Source organism: Thamnophis sirtalis, unplaced genomic scaffold, assembly GCF_051295495.1.
Source record: "Thamnophis sirtalis isolate CommonGarterSnake01/CBP01778 unplaced genomic scaffold, rThaSir2_p1.2 scaffold_2, whole genome shotgun sequence".
In the NCBI taxonomy this organism is placed as follows: domain Eukaryota; kingdom Metazoa; phylum Chordata; class Lepidosauria; order Squamata; family Natricidae; genus Thamnophis; species Thamnophis sirtalis.
Genome location: NW_028261382.1, coordinates 174,393,124 through 174,411,358, shown reverse-complemented (window position 1 = coordinate 174,411,358; position 18,235 = coordinate 174,393,124). Strand labels below are relative to the sequence as shown.

The 18,235-nt window shown below is 40.8% G+C and overlaps 1 protein-coding gene across 1 annotated transcript in view; it reads right to left on the bottom strand.

Annotated features, from left to right (window-relative positions):
* DUSP22 (dual specificity phosphatase 22) overlaps positions 1 to 18,235 on the bottom strand; it is a 42,048-nt gene that overhangs the window by 6,318 nt on the left and 17,495 nt on the right. Inside the window, exons 4-7 of the mRNA XM_087707532.1 lie at positions 18,004 to 18,086; positions 9,318 to 9,367; positions 3,307 to 3,381; positions 1,240 to 1,411 (exon numbers count right to left, since the gene is read on the bottom strand). Coding sequence (XP_087563658.1) covers positions 1,240 to 1,411; positions 3,307 to 3,381; positions 9,318 to 9,367; positions 18,004 to 18,086 — 380 coding nt within the window. The remainder of the gene's footprint in view (positions 1 to 1,239; positions 1,412 to 3,306; positions 3,382 to 9,317; positions 9,368 to 18,003; positions 18,087 to 18,235) is intronic.

Here is an 18,235-nt window from a genome sequence, read left to right as displayed (position 1 = left end):
TCTTGGATAAGAAGCGAAACATTTTAAAGGGAAAAAAAACCCAAGAAAGTCCAGTTGTCTTTTGGAAAAGCACCTTTGGGATACATGCAGTGGTGGGATTCAGCCAGTTCGCACCTATCCGGGAGAACCGGTTGGTAACTTTCTAAGCAGTTCGGAGAACCGGTTGTTGGAAGAAATCTCCTTTTGTTTTTTTCCACTTTACAAAGCTAATCCTGTAAGGAAGGCAGGAAGGAAACATTCTGGTGTTGTTTCTAGCCTCATCTTTATTGACCTGCTTACAGAAACTGCCTCTCCAGTTAACCCTTATTACCATTGTAACAACTAAGGCGAAGTGCCCATCGACCTGAGTGACATTGACTTGGCCACGCCCACATGATCACATGACCACCGAGCCCCGCCTACCCAGCTGGTCATTAGGGCAGAGAACTGGTTGGTAAATTATTTGAATCCCACCACTGGATACATGGAAATTAAACCAAGGGAGGGGCATAGTCATATGAGCCACCACCCACTGTCTTATGGTGCCTATATTCCATCCTTCATCCACATCTTGGCATTTGCTAGCACAGTGCCCTACAAAAAAAGAGAAGTAAATACTAATTTCTCCAAATTTCTGAAGATTGGCTTTAGAAAGTCATGCACAACACATTCGAAGTAACAATGTGGGCACATGAGGCCCCCCAGTCCATAAAGGTTATTGGCATCTGTACAAGATAAACCACTCATGGAACAGCCATCTATTGTCTGATGGAAGCATGGACCTTGTGAATCGAATCCACATTCTACATTAACAAAAGCTCCTTCTGATCCCAGCCATGAAAATAAGTTATGGAGCTCAGCAACTAGCTTGCAAAATTCCTATTTCAGAGCAAACAAAAATAATTATTATAGTAGGCCAGACTATGCACAGTGTGACTACTACTTTGAGGTAACCCAGGAGCAAAATACAGTACACAGAGGTTTTGTCTTTCAAATAGTGGTTTATCTACAAGGCAAACCAGGCAATCAATCACTCTTCAACTATAACATGGAGAGAGATATGGCCTCACATGGCCTCCCTTATATAGACAGCTTCTTAAAGTGGCAGTAACCCTGCTAACTCATTCTCATTTCATCATCTCGGTCTACAGCCTTACAGCAGCTGATCAGCTATTAGATCATCATTACTTTAACATAGTAATGAGAGTTGAGTCATGGCTTCTAACTTAAGCTGGCGATGCCAAAGATTCAAGAACTTACCTGGGCCACTTCGTTTTTTTCAAAGTCTTCAAGCTGTTGCTGGAAGCCCGTATTTGGGCTGGCATACGATCTCGACACTCGGACAATGGACAATGCATCCTCCCAGCCAAAATCGGTGATAGTCATTATATAGGCCACGACCAAGGTTGCACTCCTGGAAACACCGGCAAGACTGCGCCACCATGCCAACACAAGTGAAAAGAGATGGAAGGTGAAAATTACGTAGTAAACTGAAGACCATGGCTGGATATAAAAGAAGCATGGTAAACTTTCCAGGAGAATAAAGAAATGAACATGAGATAGGAATGAACTAAGGTTGAAATGAAACTGTGGTTCGTTGACAGAGCACAAGCTTTGCATGCAGAACATCCCATGTTTAATGCTTGGCAATTCCAGGTAAGGCTGGAAAAACTCTGCTCTAAAATTGTGGACAGCAGCTGTCAAGTTAACACCATCGACAGAACTGAATACAAAGCATGCTCTGAAAAATCAGTGTTTAAGTTAGGAACATTTAAGTGAGAGAAACTCCACAAAACATCTCAACTTTATTAATTTAACTGACAGAGACTCCAAGAATTCTTATCGTGATAGCGATTATAACAGCACTCCTTAAAAAAAGTATAGTTCTCTGTTGTGGCCCAGCAGGAACCGTTGGAGCTGCCACCAGACTCCGACAGCAAGGGGCCCTATGAGTTGCCTCTGGAGGATGTGGAGGACCCTGGACAGGGTTCCGACTCCGAGCAGGGCACAGAGAGGCTGGTTGGCCACCAGGAGGCGCCTGAGCCTTGGACCAGTGGGGAGGAGACAAGGGAGTGTGATCCGGACGTCAGCAGTGGGGAGGAGCCAAGGGAGTTGTTCCTAGATGCCCGGCAACGGAGAGCTAATAGACGTAAGGAACAATTACACAGTTACAGGAGGTAATTGCACTCAGCTGGTGGTCATTAGGCTCCTCTCCAGACTATAAGAGGACTGCTTGTGCACACGCCCCTTTTGCAGAAGTCAACACATTAACTAATGTTGGAGAACGGGATTGTGAGCTTGGCAGGCTGGATTGCTGCCAAGACCTATCTGTGCCGGTTTGCTGCCAAGGACCTGTCTGTCTTGTGAATAAATTCCATAAAGTATCTTTGGCTCGGAGTGCTTTGGTGTGGGACAAGGGGGGATCAGAACAGTTCTCTAAGTTCTTTGGCGGGAGAACGATATCCCACATTAGGAAAATTGACTTTGGGAGGAGCTTAGCCAAGTTTTAATTTTTTCTAAATGGTAGGGGGTTTTTTTTGGTACAAAAGACAATCTACGGGCAGAGTAATGCTAGTACATCCAGTGGTGTCACAAAACAGAAATGCAACAGCTTCAAAGGGAAATCAATGTGTGACGGCTAAGTCCTCGACTTACAACCGTTCATTTAGTTCAAAATGAGAACAGCCCTGAAAAAAGTGACTTATGACCATTTTTTTCCACACTCATGACCATTGCAGCAACTCCATGGTCACGTGATCAAAATTCAGAGACTTCACAACTGACTCGTATTTACGACCGTTGCAGTGTCCCCAAAGTCATCTTTTCTGACCTTCTGACAAGCAAAGTCAATAGCAATAGCAGTTAGACTTATATACCGCTTCATAGGGCTTTCAGCCCTCTCTAAGCGGTTTACAGAGTCAGCATATCGCCCCCAACAACAATCCGGGTCCTCATTTTACCCACCTCGGAAGGATGGAAGGCTGAGTCAACCCTGAGCCGGTGAGATTTGAACCGCTGAACTGCTGATCTAGCAGTAGCCTGCAGTAGCCTGCAGTGCTGCATTTAACCACTGCGCCACCTTGGCTCTTGGCTCAATGGGGAAACCAGCTTCACTTCATCATCATGTGACTAACTTTATCAACTTAACAAGGTCGTTCCCTTAACAACTGTGGCAAGAAAGGACGTAAAACGGGTGTAACATTAAGAAACGTTTCGTTTAGTAACAGAAATTTTGGGCTCAATTGTGGTGGTAAGTCGAGGAGGACCCGCATTGTATATCCATAAATGAAAGAATACAATTTAGAACACCTCTTGTTAAGTACATACCAGTGGACAAGGCAGCCTTCACCTCTAAGCCGACACTCATGGATAAAAGCAATGCTTTCTTTAAAATGTCTTGCTCTAGAAAAAGGAGAAGAAAGTTTACTAGTGGAATTCAAGAAGTTAAGAGGGGTTTGCGTTGGTGCAACAGTGAATGTAATCAAATTGACTTGGATGGATTTTAAAAAGATATTGCAATGAATGTGTGAGTGTATTCCCTAAGTTTTGTGGATGTGCAAGTCTGATAGAACCCTATCCAAGATGTGTCATTAGTGTTGGGTTGTTGCCAACAATTCTGTTATCTACACTTAGGGGTTCCACCACAAAACCGCGCTCGACTAAACCGCGTCCGACTAAACCGCGTAGCTGATGTCATCAACAGGGCGACAACAGCGCGGAGACAGAAGCACGCTGTAAACCCTAAACCTAAAATTAACCCCTAAACCTAAACCTAACCCCCCTAAACCTAACCCTAAACCTAACCCTTAACCTAACCCTTAACCTAACCCTAACCCTAACCCTTAACCTAACCCTAAACCTAATCCTAACCCTTAACCTAACCCTAAACCTAATCCTAACCCTTAACCTAACCCTAACCCTAACCCTAACCCTTAACCTAACCCTAAACCTAACCCTAACCCTTAACCTAATCCTAATCCTAATCCTAAACCTAACCCTAATCCTAAACCTTAACCTAACCCTAAACCTTAACCTTAACCTAACCCTAAACCTAACCCTAACCCTAACCCTAACCCTTACCTTAAGTTGAATCGGCTTGCTTTCAAAGCGCTATTTAAAGCGCCCTTCTTTCTCCGCGCTGGCTGTTGTCGCCCTGTTGATGACGTCAGCGACGCGGTTTAATCGGGCGCGGTTTAGTCGAGCACGGTTTTGACGGGTCACGACACTTAGGTTCCACTACACAGTCTGTGTTTTAGACCAGGGGGTAAGCAACCTTTTGGACCGTAGAGACCACTAAAGTCATAATTTTAAATCCTGCGGACCACTAATATGAATTTTTTAAAAAGATAAATAGTATTCAGTGCAATATAAAAATACAAATATTTTTTTTCTGCAGACCACCAAAATTTTCTCGTGGATCCACCAATGGTCCACAAGTGGTGACCACTGTTTTAGGCAAACAGTTAAAACTGCTGAAGTAGATCTCTGTCTTACGTAAACTGCAATATACATAGAAAATATACATAATAGATCCCCCATAAAATGTAAATGCCTTATACATACATTCCCAAATAAAGCTTCTTAATTGTGGGAGGTAAGAAAGGCCTACAATCAAAAACCATTCTGAAATAAATTCTGAAAAAAAGGACTATGTGATGATATTCAACTCACTAGTCCTAAACAACATTTGGGAAAGCTGCTCTTAACAATTGGCCACAGCCACATTGTCACATGACCACCGAGCTATGCCTACACCCAGCTGGTCATTAGGGGAGAGAACCGGTTGTTAAATTATTTGAATCCCACCACTGCCCTGGATACAGGATTCCCATATGTCTGCCTTTGGGGAAAGCTAAAAAAAAAACTTTTAACTAATTCAAATCAAGCATTTCAGGAGGACGAATGGTAAGCGAGACCCGAATTGTAAACAAGAGTGAAATCTTTCAATACTATCCACCGAGGTATCGATATCATAAAAATCATTTCGAAACTGCCTGTTTTCAAGACAACAAATCAGCTAGGATTTGTTTGGGTGTTGAAAATACTTCTGAAGGTGACTCTATCTGGATGTTCTTCCAAAAGGTCACAATTCATTTACCCTTCAAATAAACAAACTAAGTTTTTCTCCCCCTTAGTTTAATAAGTGGCCCAAACTGAATTCCACCGCTTTGGAAAAAGGGCTAAGAATAAAAGCTGACTTCCACACTGGAACAACTAAGGCACCTCAATCCAACTCCATCCCAAGCAGCTGCTTTAGAAGGATATCGTGGATGATGGTATTAAAAGCTGTTGACAGGAGAATAAACAATGCTGCATTTCCTTCACCCTTCTATCGGCGACTAAAGAAAACTCAGAGCCAAGCTGAAATGGATTTATATCCTCAATGTCGTTCAAGGGTATGTGAACTTGTGTATTTGCTGGCTGGGGAATTCTGGGAGTTGAAGTCCAGACATCTTCAAGTTGCCAAGGTTGAGAAACACTGCCCTAAATCACACAATACATTCATAAATCATAAGCTACAAGCATTCGCTGGCTGGGGAATTCTGGGAGATGAAGTTCAGACAAGAGCCGAGGTGGCGCAGTGGTTAAATGCAGCACTGCAGGCTACTGCTAGATCAGCAGTTCAGCGGTTCAAATCTCACCGGCTCAGGGTTGACTCAGCCTTCCATCCTTCCGAGGTGGGTAAAATGAGGACCCAGATTGTTGGGGGCAATATGCTGACTCTCTGTAAACCGCTTCGAGAGGGCTGAAAGCCCTATGAAGCGGTATATAAGTCTACTGCTATTGCTATTGCTATCTTCAAGTTGCCAAGGTTGAGAAACACTGCCCCAAATCATACAATACATTCATAAATCATAAGCTACAAACAACGGTTGATAAATCGTAATATGCCAATAGGAGAAGGTAGCAGGAGGCAGATGAGAAAAGCACTTTGGTTTTGGATTGAGAGACTGACCACTATGGAAAGAGCCAAAACGCCTCTCATACGGCAATATTGGGATCATCTTGAGAAGCTCATGCAGAGGGCAGTGTCTTATGAACCATCCCTTGGGAAAAGATTGGAAAAAAACATGAGTCCTCCTTGTATCCAGTTAGCCAGTGGTGGGATTCAAATAATTTAACAACCGGTTCTCTCCCCTAATGACCAGCTGGGTGGGAGTGGCTCAGTGGTCATGTGACTGTGTGGGCGTGGCCAACTCCGCACTACTCAGGTCGATGGGTGCTTCAACATAGCTGTTATAATGCAAAAAGGGTTAACCAGAGTTATAGTTTATTAGTTTTAGTTTTGTATGCCGTCCACTCCCGAAGGACTCCGGGCGGCTTACAATAAACAATAAAAGGGAAAGGGGATAAATAAGACAATACAACAATTTAAAATACAACAGAATTCATCGTTACAGTGGGGCTGGATGCTTCAACAGCCCCCGGCCTGCCGGAACAGCCAGGACTTAGTGGCTTTACGGAAGGCCGGAAGGGTAGTAAGGGTCCGGATTTCCACGGGGAGCTCGTTCCAGAGAGCCGGAGCTGCAACAGAGAAGGCTCTCCCCCGGGGGGGTGGCCAGCCGACATTGGCTGGCAGATGGGATCCGGAGAAGACCAAGTCTGTGCGATCGAATCGGTCTTTGGGAGGTAATTGAGAGGCAGTTTCTGTAAGCAGGGCAACAAAGGTGAGGCTAGAAACAACACCAGAATGTTTCCTTCCTGCCTTCCTTACAGGATTAGCTTTATAAAGTGGGGGAGTAAGATTTCTTCCAACAACTGGTTTTCCCAACTGCTTAGAAAGTTAACAACCGGTTCTCCCGTATAGGTGCGAACCGGCTGAATCCCACCACTGCAGTTAGCTGAAATCATCAACTGATGCAGTTGCAACTGGGAACTCACTGTTCTGTGAGAAGCAAATATGCTAAAAATATATCTCGAAAGCATTGAGTGAAAGAGGCAGAGCACTCTGTTCGGAGCGAAAAGGCAAGCGCTCGGTTTCCTTCCGTGGGCTCCAGGCAGGCCCTTTGAAACTGTTTTTGTTTCTCTAACAAATCAAGATGATCAGGAAGTGCCTCTACCCCAAAGCGCAGCTGTGGCTCGAATATTCTTGGGTAGCTTGTATTGTTCCACTTTAGTTGCGAGTCTGCACAGCTCTGCTGTGAAGTAAAAAGCCTTCTGAGAATAGGCCCAGCACATCTGTGATTCAGCAAAAGCGAACACACCACACGTGCCACGTACTATGGCCCTTCAGGCATTTAAGTAGCAAAAGGCTAGCACAGGTTCAAAAAGATAAGGAGATCATTAAACATTTGAGGGGCTGCCTCAAATTCTACTAGGTCAGTGGTTCCCAAACTTGGCAACTTTAAGACTTGTGGACTTCAACTCCCAGAATTCTCCAGCCAGCAGAGCTGGGAGTTAAAGTCCGCAAGTCTTAAAGTTGCCAAGTTTGGGAACCACTGTACTAAGTCATTAGTCTGGTTAGAAAAAGCATTTCCATCAAAAGGTCAGACAAAGCCTCTGTTTCTTATTCATCTACCCAGACACCTAACCAGAAAGTACTTTTTAACCACCAAAACACCAACGCCAATTAGTAAACTGCATTAATGCAAAAGCTTTCCAGTGCATCAGATTTAAAGTATTTCCCCCCCGTAAATAAACGTAGGAAAGATTCCTATGATGTTTTTGTTCTTAGCTTTCCTTCATACAGAGACACCTACTACTCGGTATACAGGGTTTTCTAATATATGCAGCTTTTTAGCATCAATTCATTCAAAAACCATTTTATAAAAAGGATTCGTCTTTTCCCTGATGTCTTCCTTTGTTATGTGATGTTAATGCCTTAGTTGCTGGCTTTTAAAATCTCCTTTACAAAAAATATTTTGTTATTGGAGAGATACAGGTTGATAGATGGAAGAGTATAATTCAAAATTAGCTAAACTTAGTTAAATCCATTGGTAATAGGTATAGTTAAATAAAAATTGACAATGATAGAAACGTATACAATGTTGAGTTGTTATGATAAGTAATAATTGGATATGAGAAGGGAAGGTTAGAAATATTTTTGGACTACATATAAAGATTATTAATGACAATAATAATTATCATAAAAAACCAAAACTATATAAAGTTAAATTTTAACTAATGGGGGGAAATGCTATGATATAGGATATAGTTAAATAAATAAAGGATAATGATAATAAATTATATACATGGAGGATTAGAAAACTGGTATTAAATATTATGGATGTTTAGCTAAAACAGGATATGAGGACTTAATGTTAATGGAGGATTTTATAAATAAGTAAATGAAATGCCAGCATGTGGTTATGGATTGAATCTTGGTATATTTAAGGATGAAGGATGTTTAAATAACTGTAGTCAAATAAAAGTGGAGGTATGATGATGTTAATATAGTAAATATTTGAGTTAAGATATTTGAATTAATATGAATTATATTTGATGACGGTGGAAGAGATGCACAAAAGCTTTTTGTAACCAGCTGATATATTTTTTACAACATATGTTTGTTTTGGAAATAAATAAATAATTTTTAAAAAAAAATATTTCAGAGAAGTTTAACTGCTTTGTTTATGCAACCTTCAAGAAGGCAGCTTTCTTTTTCAAACTGATCTTTCACAAACCAATATAGGTTGCTGTGTACAAGTATTTTTTCCCCTCTTCCTAACCAAAACCAGATGCTAATAGACTCAATTCAGTACTGCCATTATTAATGTGATCCTATAGATTTCCGCCCACGAAACCTGGAGCCAATTCCTTTTATAGATATAACACTTACGTACCGCGTGAAATTTTACAACAGAGATAGGGACTTGTATTCTCTGTGATGTTTCCCCAAACATCTGTATCCACATTATAGCAGAAAAAGACCAAGACCTATGGCACGTTATAGCACCTCTCTGATGGCACGTTAGCCATCGCCCCAGTTCAGCTCCAACGCGTATATCTGCATGTCTCTGTCGCGCATGCGCAAGAACTGAGCACAGCGGGGTTTGTGCGCACATTCCTGTGAGGTGGAGCATGCACAGGGGGAAGGGGGCATTTGTGGGGTCACACATGCAGACACGGGGCACGTGCAGGAGTTATGCGTGCATGTGTGGGGCGGGGCACATGCACGAGGGGGGTGCATTGCATTTTGGTGGTTCGGGGAAGCGTGCGCCCTTTCGCCACTCAGTCCAGAAAAGGCTAGTCATCACTGGACTAGACTGTGGTTTCCAAAGAAGTCAAGGAGTTACATATATTTGCAAATCCAGATATATTTTGCTTCCATTTTAAAAAAAACCTGGACTATTATCTAGATAGCAGTGGTGAAATTGAGCACAGTTTTAAATACTTACAGATTCTGCGAGGGTGAATCTGCAGCAGGGATGCACAGGTATTTTATTCCCTGAAAAAAAAAAAAGGGGGGGGAGGAAAATTGTAGTAAAACATATTCAGAGATAGGAACCTGTTTTTCTTCTGGGTGGTGCCCAGGAAGCATTTTAAGATTTAAGGTTCATCCACCAGATTTTATGCAGCATTGAAATTTTGCTGGAATGGAAAGAGTCAACTTTTTCGCTTTATTTATCACATTTCAATGTATCTTTTTAATTCTAATGCTATAAATTACCATGCATTTCTTCCTTCCTTACAGCACGTGGAAAATAAAATGCATATGTCCTTTGGGGAAGATGGTTATTCTTTTCCTTGCTATGTATAATTGGTTATCATTATTATTTTTTAAAAAAGCAAAGTCTAGCATGGGCTTTTGAAAATAGAAACTTTCCTTTTTGAAGATTATTAAAGTGCTGTACCAGTACTATCCTAAAGTCTTAATCATTTTTAATAAGCTGCATTCACTTTTTTTGGTCAGTCCTTACAAAAAACTATATGTAAAACAGAAGGAATGAAAAGTGAAAAACCACGCGAGAATCGTCTTGCTGGATTCAATCAACATTGTCAAACTCTTTGATGCTTTCTCTATGTAAAAGAACCAAAAGCTGAAAGTCAGTGCAGTCCCAGATCATCCTCCCTGTCAACATTCATATATGAAATATAGTAGATGTTCAAGATCTCATTACATCAGTGGTGGGTTTCAAAAATTGTTGGAACCTACTCTGTGGGTGTGGCCTCTTTTGTGGGAGTGGCTTGCCACCCATGTGACTGGATGGGAGTAGCTTGCCGCCCATGTGACCGGAAATTCATAATTATGAAATTATGAATTAGTACTTAGGTTGGTCCAAGTAGCTATTCAGAAGTTAGTGGTTAGAAGCAATTGTAAAGCAAGATATGGAATTAAAACCAGAAATATTTTGTTGGCTATTTGAAAGGGAGTATAATATATATTTAATTTTACACATGTTAGCAGCTGCTGGAATTGTGTTTGCACAACAGTGGAAAAACAGAGATATGTAAATGAATATTACAATGTGCAGGAATAAATAAACTGACAATTAAAATCAAGAAGGCTTTGAATACTTTTTCACGTGGGATTGGTTTTAGCAATTGCCAACTAATGGAAACAGAAATTAGAAATCCAAAAGTATGAAAGAAAACACCAATTATGTAAGGAAAGGTCCCTAAAATGTATAAGGAAATATTACTAGATCATTATTAATGTGTAGATAACTGCGGGACATTACACACCCACTAGTAGTGGGTTTCAAAAAATTTCGGAACCTCTTCTGTAGGTGTGGCCTGCTTTCCGGGTCCACTGGTGGAACCTCTTCTAACCGGTTCGGTAGATTTGACGAACCGGTTCTACCGAATAGGTGCGAACTGGTAGGAATCCACCTCTGCATTACATATATATCTTCTCAAAGGATACACCCTTGATTTGGCAAGTCCACACCTCCAGAAGAGCTACAAGGATATCAAACTCTTCCAACTAGATGTGCCTCATCATTGGCAGATATGGGAGGCAGTACTGTAGAACCAGCTGTCCTCTGCATTGCTAATCCTATAAACCATATGTTAAAATTTCTTATTTTCATTTATTTCAGCATTCCAGCCAATCTTTAAAAATTCAAAATCTCTTTACAACAATTGATACTTGCTACTGGATGGGTGCATTGAAAGCTACCTTGTACATTCCCCCCCCCCCCGGCCCAATACTATCATCCTTCTTACTTATGGAGATAAGGAAGGGGGCTAAAATGGGGAAGTGCTTTGCATAAACTTTGTTGCAAAACCATCATTTTCACATGATTCTCCCAATTAAGTATTAAGCAGGAGCCAAGACAAAATCTAAAAGGCATACTTCAAAAAGCAAATGTGGCCAAGATAAAAATCTAAATGTGATTTAATTGATTAAAAACAATTCATTTGGTTATTTCCCCCTATATTTAATAATTTTCTCTTTCGTATTAAAAAGTATAATTCAACTGCAATCTTTGGATAGTACTGTGGGGGCATCATTGTTAATGGAGACTCATATTTGAGTCCATCCTTAGCCATAGAAGTTCATTGGAGCCTCTGAACCAATATAACCCAGAAGATTGTTGTTGGGAAAATGGGAGATAAGAACGCTATGCTTTGAATTTCTGGAAGAAATTTAACAAACAAACCCATGACAGTTCCAAAATCTGCAAAGTTCCTCTCTCTCATTTTTTTTCCTTTGTTTTGACTCCCCAAAAGAAACAATTTAATTGCAGGACAAATCAAGGTTAGCTGGTGTTCTGACCCCCCCCCCTCGTCCCACACCAACACACTCCGAGCCAAAGATAAGTTACGGCATTTAATTAACAGACAGACAGGGCCTTGGCAGCAAACCGGCACAGACAAGCTTGGGCAGCAATCCAGCACAAATAAGGCTTGGCAGCAATCCAGCCTGCCAAGCGCACAATAATGTTCTCCAACATTAGTTCCTGCATTGACTTCTGCAAGAGGGGCGTATGCACAAGCAGTCCTTTTATAGTCTGGAGAGGAGCCTAATTACCACCAGCTGAGTGCAATTACCTCCGGTAACTACGCAACTGTTCCTGACGCCTATTAGCTCTTCGGTGCCGGGCATCCAGGAACAACTCACTGCTGGCGTCCGGATCACTCTCCCTTGTCTCCTCCCCACTGGTCCAAGGCTCAGGTGCCTCCTGGTGGCCAACCAGCCTGCTCGGAGATGGAACCCTGTCCAGGGTCCTCCACATCCTCCAGAGCCGACTCATAGGGCCCCTCGCTGTCGGACTCTGGTGGCAGCTCCAACAGCTCCTGCTGGGCCACAACAGCTGGTACATAAAATAAATTAAAAATGTTTTTCTCTCCCTGCCCAATTCTATATTAGAGTAATTTAGAACACATGCATTTGAAAAATATATACTTATTGTCCTCCTTGCTGTTCTGTTAATCATACAATATTTTTTGGCCAGCAGATACTATTCTGCCTGGTACCACCTGATTCAATAGCATCTTTGCAGCATGTCGATGTGTCCAGAAATGGGATGGAAAGGAGTTTCTCCTTTGACTAACCATCGGAAATCAGAATATGGGTAATAAATAATGGTGTAGATACTCTGGAAAGTGGCAGCAGGCACAGCCCTTCGTGCATGCAAAACTATCAAGCAGAAGTAGTTTCACACTCATTCTCTTCAGGCAGCACCTGTGAGTAGGAATTTCATGAAATAGCAATGGAGCATATCCTACAAACAAGCACACCAGAAAATGTGTAACACCATGACGCTGGAATAATACCCGGAGTATAGAAAACAACATGTAACTAAATGCATTTTCGGGCAAAAGCCAGATTCTAGATCCGCTCCTCCAGATTCCAACGCACCTTAATACGCTTGACAGAATGGGAAGCCAATAAATTCATTTTCCTCTCAGTTTTCTATTTCATCAGAGAAAAGTTAACCACAAGCATAAACCTTTTATTTCTCTCTTAGGCCCTGAAAGTCAAGAAAACAGTTAAACCGATACAAAGGGAGAGTTAACAAAACTAGCGTAAGTCTTCTGATTTCAAGATTTCTTTCTTTCAACTTTGGCAGTCAATTCAGCCAAATTTCTAGCATTCGTACTCACTCCCTACAAAATGGTACCACATCAATGAGACCTTTGTGACCTGTTTGAGGAAACTTTCTCAAGAGTCAAAACTTCTGTATTGGAAACACTATGCTTAAGTATTAGTATCTTCAAGAGTTTCAGATTATCCATGTATCCAAAATATACACTTCATTTAGAATTTAACAATGGCAATATTTTAAGCTAGGTAATTTATAGTTCACATGAATTATATTTACTGGATTTTTAATCACAAATTATAGATGTAAAATGAAGTTACTTATTAAGATATATGTTTGTGTGTGTGTATGTGTGTGTGTATATAGATAGATAGATAGATAGATAGATAGATAGATAGATAGATAGATAGATATATAGATAGAGATAGATAGATAGATAGATAGATAGATAGATAGATAGATAGATAGATAGATATAGATAGATATATAGAGAGAGAGTTAAACATTTTTTAAAAACATATTGTTATTTTTTTGCTTTGTTAAGTCTTATAGAACTATGGAAGATTCAATTCCACTTTGGCTACCACATAATCACCATTTTTTTTTTCTTCAGTTAATCTTGTTTTTATCTGTTTTGTTTTAAATCTCTTCTTAGTTTTTAGTTGCAACCTGAGTGTAAATTCTACTTAAAGGAATGGATAAACTGTACAGTTTTTTATTGTTAAAAGAAGAACTTGAGAAAGGAAAACCTGAATGTCAAAAAAAAAAAAATGAGACCACAATGTTCATTCATGTTTTATACGGTTCAAAGAATGCCTAGAAATAACTATTGCTGTGCCTAATCTGTTTTTAAAAAAAATGAAGTCAATAGGAAATCTTTTACTTTCAAACAATCACAGATGCAAACAAGTCACATCAAAAACCTTCAATACTTCATTTCATGGGAATTGTTTTTAGCTGACAAAGTGTGTTGCTTGATTACATAAAATTAATAATCCACATGCTGAAAACGTGGCCATCAAAATTTTAAGCACATTCTGTTAAAGACATTTTCTACGATCGTCTTTAGAATTGGAACATACATTCTTTCGAATGAGACAACCAATTTATAGGAACCTGGATGTCCGTTTTGCAAATGCTCTTAAGACACTACAATAACTTTACATTTCAGTTCCTTATCCATTTACAGATCAATGAATCACTACTTTTTTTTTAAATTTAAAGTAATAAAGCAATCTTTTAAACGGTCTGAACCTCGGCACAATTTTCTAGACCAATTTTTTTTTTTTAAAAGTGGGGGTTGGGGAGCAGTGGGGAGAGAGAGGAATAAGCATCACATTATTTTTGGCATTGCACTTCTCGGTATTAAAATTTATGTAAATTTTTTCAACGATGACTTCCAAGAAACATTTTTAATAGCCAAAAACAAAACTTCAGGGTACCTAATTGTGAAGCCAGATGCAAATAAGAAGCCTCAAACACCTGGCAAAGTTCTTTCAGGTTAGCCCAAAAAGCCCCCATATGTTATTTTGACATGCCACATCAACAGATGAGGAATGGATACTCTCCTTTCAGGAGGGACATTTCGTCAGAAAACGGCCCGAGTAGGAAGCAGTTGGTTTCTCATGGTTTTCTCAAAACTAAAACAAGAGTTTTGGTCAGCCCTACTATAGGACCAAATAGGCAGGTGGGGGGGGGGGAAAGGGCCGTCACCCAGGGTAGATGTTGACTCATTTTATTATTGAAAATATTCAAAAATTCCAGCAATAAGTGAAGCCAATGTACCGTTACTTCACCACCGAAGATGAGCATCCTACTATATGAAAAAAAACAAGATTGTTACACACAGGAACACACACAGACACACACACACACCATGGTGGGTTGAAGATTATGCAATAAGTTACTCTTCTGAATATATCAGAAAGTTTGTTTGATCTTGACATTAGCGAAAACTATTGCTGAATCCTATCCTTCAGGATGTAGCTTAGATTACGTTGAAATTCCTATAAAGTTCGTAGGGCATCATTGGAATATTGTACCAAAGTAACTAGGAGGCCAAAGACTCAAAGCCATTTCAGAAAAAAAAAAGTGTTCACGCGAATGAAACATAACACTTCTCCAAAAAGATCAACAACAGACTTTCCCCCCTCGAGATCAGTAACTTCTCCTAGGTATCAACAACTTATTTTCAGATTTTTTGATTTTGTTTGACTCCTTAGGGACAAAAAAAGATGGAAGAACTATATTTAGTTTTGGGGAACAGGATTAAAAGTCAAATGGCTTGCTAATATGCAAGATACATATACAAGAGTTTTAATGAAAACATGGAAACCTTTAGGATTTAAATATATTATTTATGAGTCTGCAGACTGTAAATTTTTGTTGGCAACGTAGTAATTATGATTCAGGTTCTGATGACAGTTACGGCACTATTTCCCATAAGACTATAGTTATGAAGCTTTAAAAGCCCCTCTTATTAACATTAAGAATATTAAGGACTATCTAAATGAACCTCAGATAGGACAACTACACTTATTTTTTTCCGGGGAGATAACAGAAGATAAATATTTAATCTTAAATATTTAAGATGGGGAAAAAAATCCTTGTTTTAACTTCAACTTTTATGTGTTTTAAGTAAGCAAAATGTAATTTGATCAGTGATCTTTAAAGAAAAGTCAGTGAAATTTTCTATAGGAGTTGAAGCAAATGTGTACAAAGAATGTATATTCTCAGCCGTCTTAGTAGCTACTAGTGAAGAATGAAGAACATTGACTTAAAATTTTCATTTCCAGCCTTGTGCCAAAATTCAGCATTGGTGGAACCCAAGGTTACTCCAGACCACTACTCATAGCATTCTCAAACAAAGAGATACTTGTGTAATGCTCTCCCCACCACAAACTGCTACTGATTTCTGGGAAGTACTAGCTGAAGTCGTCTTTCTCTTTTACTAGTTTGTAAAAAAAATCTTCTATTTTTTACTCGTATCACTATATTTACGGGAGTAGGATCTGTGAAGATATGAGGGCTGTTGTAAGCTTGCTGTATCTATGATATCCCGCGTTACTGGATTTATAAACTTATTTGCATATAACAACAGATGTAAGCAACATTTGACGACCACAGGAGCAAGATGCCTCAAAGTGATAGAATCACATCGCATAAATTCTAGGGACTGAATCGTAAAGGGAGAGTGGCATCTCTGTATTTTATTTATTGATTTATTGATTTGTTGATTGATTTGTTGATTTGTTGATTTGTTGATTTGTTGATTTGTTGATTTGTTGATTTGTTGATTTGTTGATTTGTTGATTCGTTGATTCGTTGATTCATTGATTTATTGATTTTATTTCATTTTATTTTATTTATAGGCCACCCAATCCCGAAGGACTCTCGGCGGCTTAGAAAAAAGGGAAAGAAAAGAGAAGGAAAATAAAAAGAATGGTTTAAAATTCACAACACATGAATTCGTTCTAATCGGGGCTGGACCTTAACAATAAGGTCAACAGCCCCAGGCCTGCCGGAACAGCCAGGTTTTAACGGCTTTCCTGAAGGCCGTGAGAGTTTTAACTTTGATATGCTGGATGCAAACCTCACATGGAAGTTAGACAGCATTAACTTATCATGATGTGGCTATGACTGTGATGGCGAACTGACGGCACGCGAAGCCATTTCTTGGGGCACACGAGGCGTTGCCCTATGTCAGCTCCAGCGCACATGTGCGCGCTGGCCAGCTGATTTTCACCTTCATTTTTTGGGCAGTTTTTCAGCCTCCGGAGGCTTCAAAAAAGCCTCCGGAGGCACAAAAGGGAAGTCGCGGGTCAGCCCAGCACAGCTATAGCAATAGCAGTTAGACTTATATACCGCTTCATAGGGCTTTCAGCCCTCTCTAAGCAGTTTACAGAGTCAGCATATTGCCCCCAACAACAATCCGGGTCCTCATTTTACCCACCTCGGAAGGATGGAAGGCTGAGTCAACCCTGAGCCGGTGAGATTTGAACAGCCGAACTGCAGAACTGCAGTCAGCTGAAGTAGCCTGCAGTGCTGCATTTAACCACTGCGCCACCTCGGCTCTATGGCCCTCTTGGAGAAGTAAGTCATTGCACAGAGCACCAGCTTTGCACGGGCTGCCCTGGAGGAGCCCCCCACCCCCATCCTCCGGTTCCCTTTAGCCTTTCTGCTTTCCCAGACGCCAAACGTTCCCCTTTCAAAAGATAAGCACTACCCCCCCTCCCCATGAGGCAGCCAGACATTCCCTCCAGAAGCCTAACAGCCTGAGCAGTTGGCCGAGCATTTGGTGAGGAAGGTTGGGGGGGGGGGGGAGAGCGCCTCTTGTCCAAGAGCCGAGGTGACTAGGTTTAGGGTTAGGATTAGGGTTATTAGGTTGTTATTAGTTGTTTGTTGAAGGCGCGCTTTTGTCGGTGCGCTGTTGTTGGCCCGCTTCTGCGCTCATTCATCGGCGCGATTTCGACGTCGTGGTTTTCTCGCCATGGTTTCGCCGGCGCGCTTTTGTCGAGCGCGCATTTGTCGGTGAACCGGTAAAATCCACTTACCTTTGCTACTAGTTCGGTAGCAATGTGAGCACAATTTGATCCCTAGAACCTTCCACGCATGCGCAGACCGTCAAATTGACATCCGGGGGTGGGTGGGCGGAGCCTGCTATTGAGCGCGCCTACAAAGGTAAGCGAACAGCAAGGAGGGAATCCGCTGTGCTATGCGATTTAGATTAATATAAATTGCACAGCTGATTGTCCAGAAAAACCGGTAGCATTTTTTTTTTTACTACTGGTTCAGGTGAACAGCTGGCATGTTTTTACCGGTTCAGACAAACCGGTCCGAACCGGTAGCATTTCACCCCTGCATTAGACTCATTTGAGCAGATCGATGGAAAAACAGCAATCGGAATTCTTGAGAAAAAGCCCACTTCTTGCACCTACACAATCATTCTTTAACAATTTCCTCCTTCCTCTTAATTCGTAGCTCATTAAAGAAATAGTCCTAAAGAAATATTGTACCAATGCTAAAATATCCTTTTCCTTCTTATTTCTTCTGAAACCACATTGGTTTAAGTTTTGTAAGTTTCTTATCCTACCTCCAACATGGGCCGAGCAGTGTCATGGATGGAAAGAATGTGTGTGATGTTATTCTGTTTTAGTTGTTCGGTGTCACGAGCATCTGTAACAAAGAGGAGACGAAGGAATAAAATCATCAGGTGCACGTAACTTGTTTCTTGTAAGCATCCAAGAAATATTGAGACATCTTCCTCTAGTGTAACGTACCGCTTTGGATTGTTATGAAAGTAGATATGGAAGTATCATGCTAAC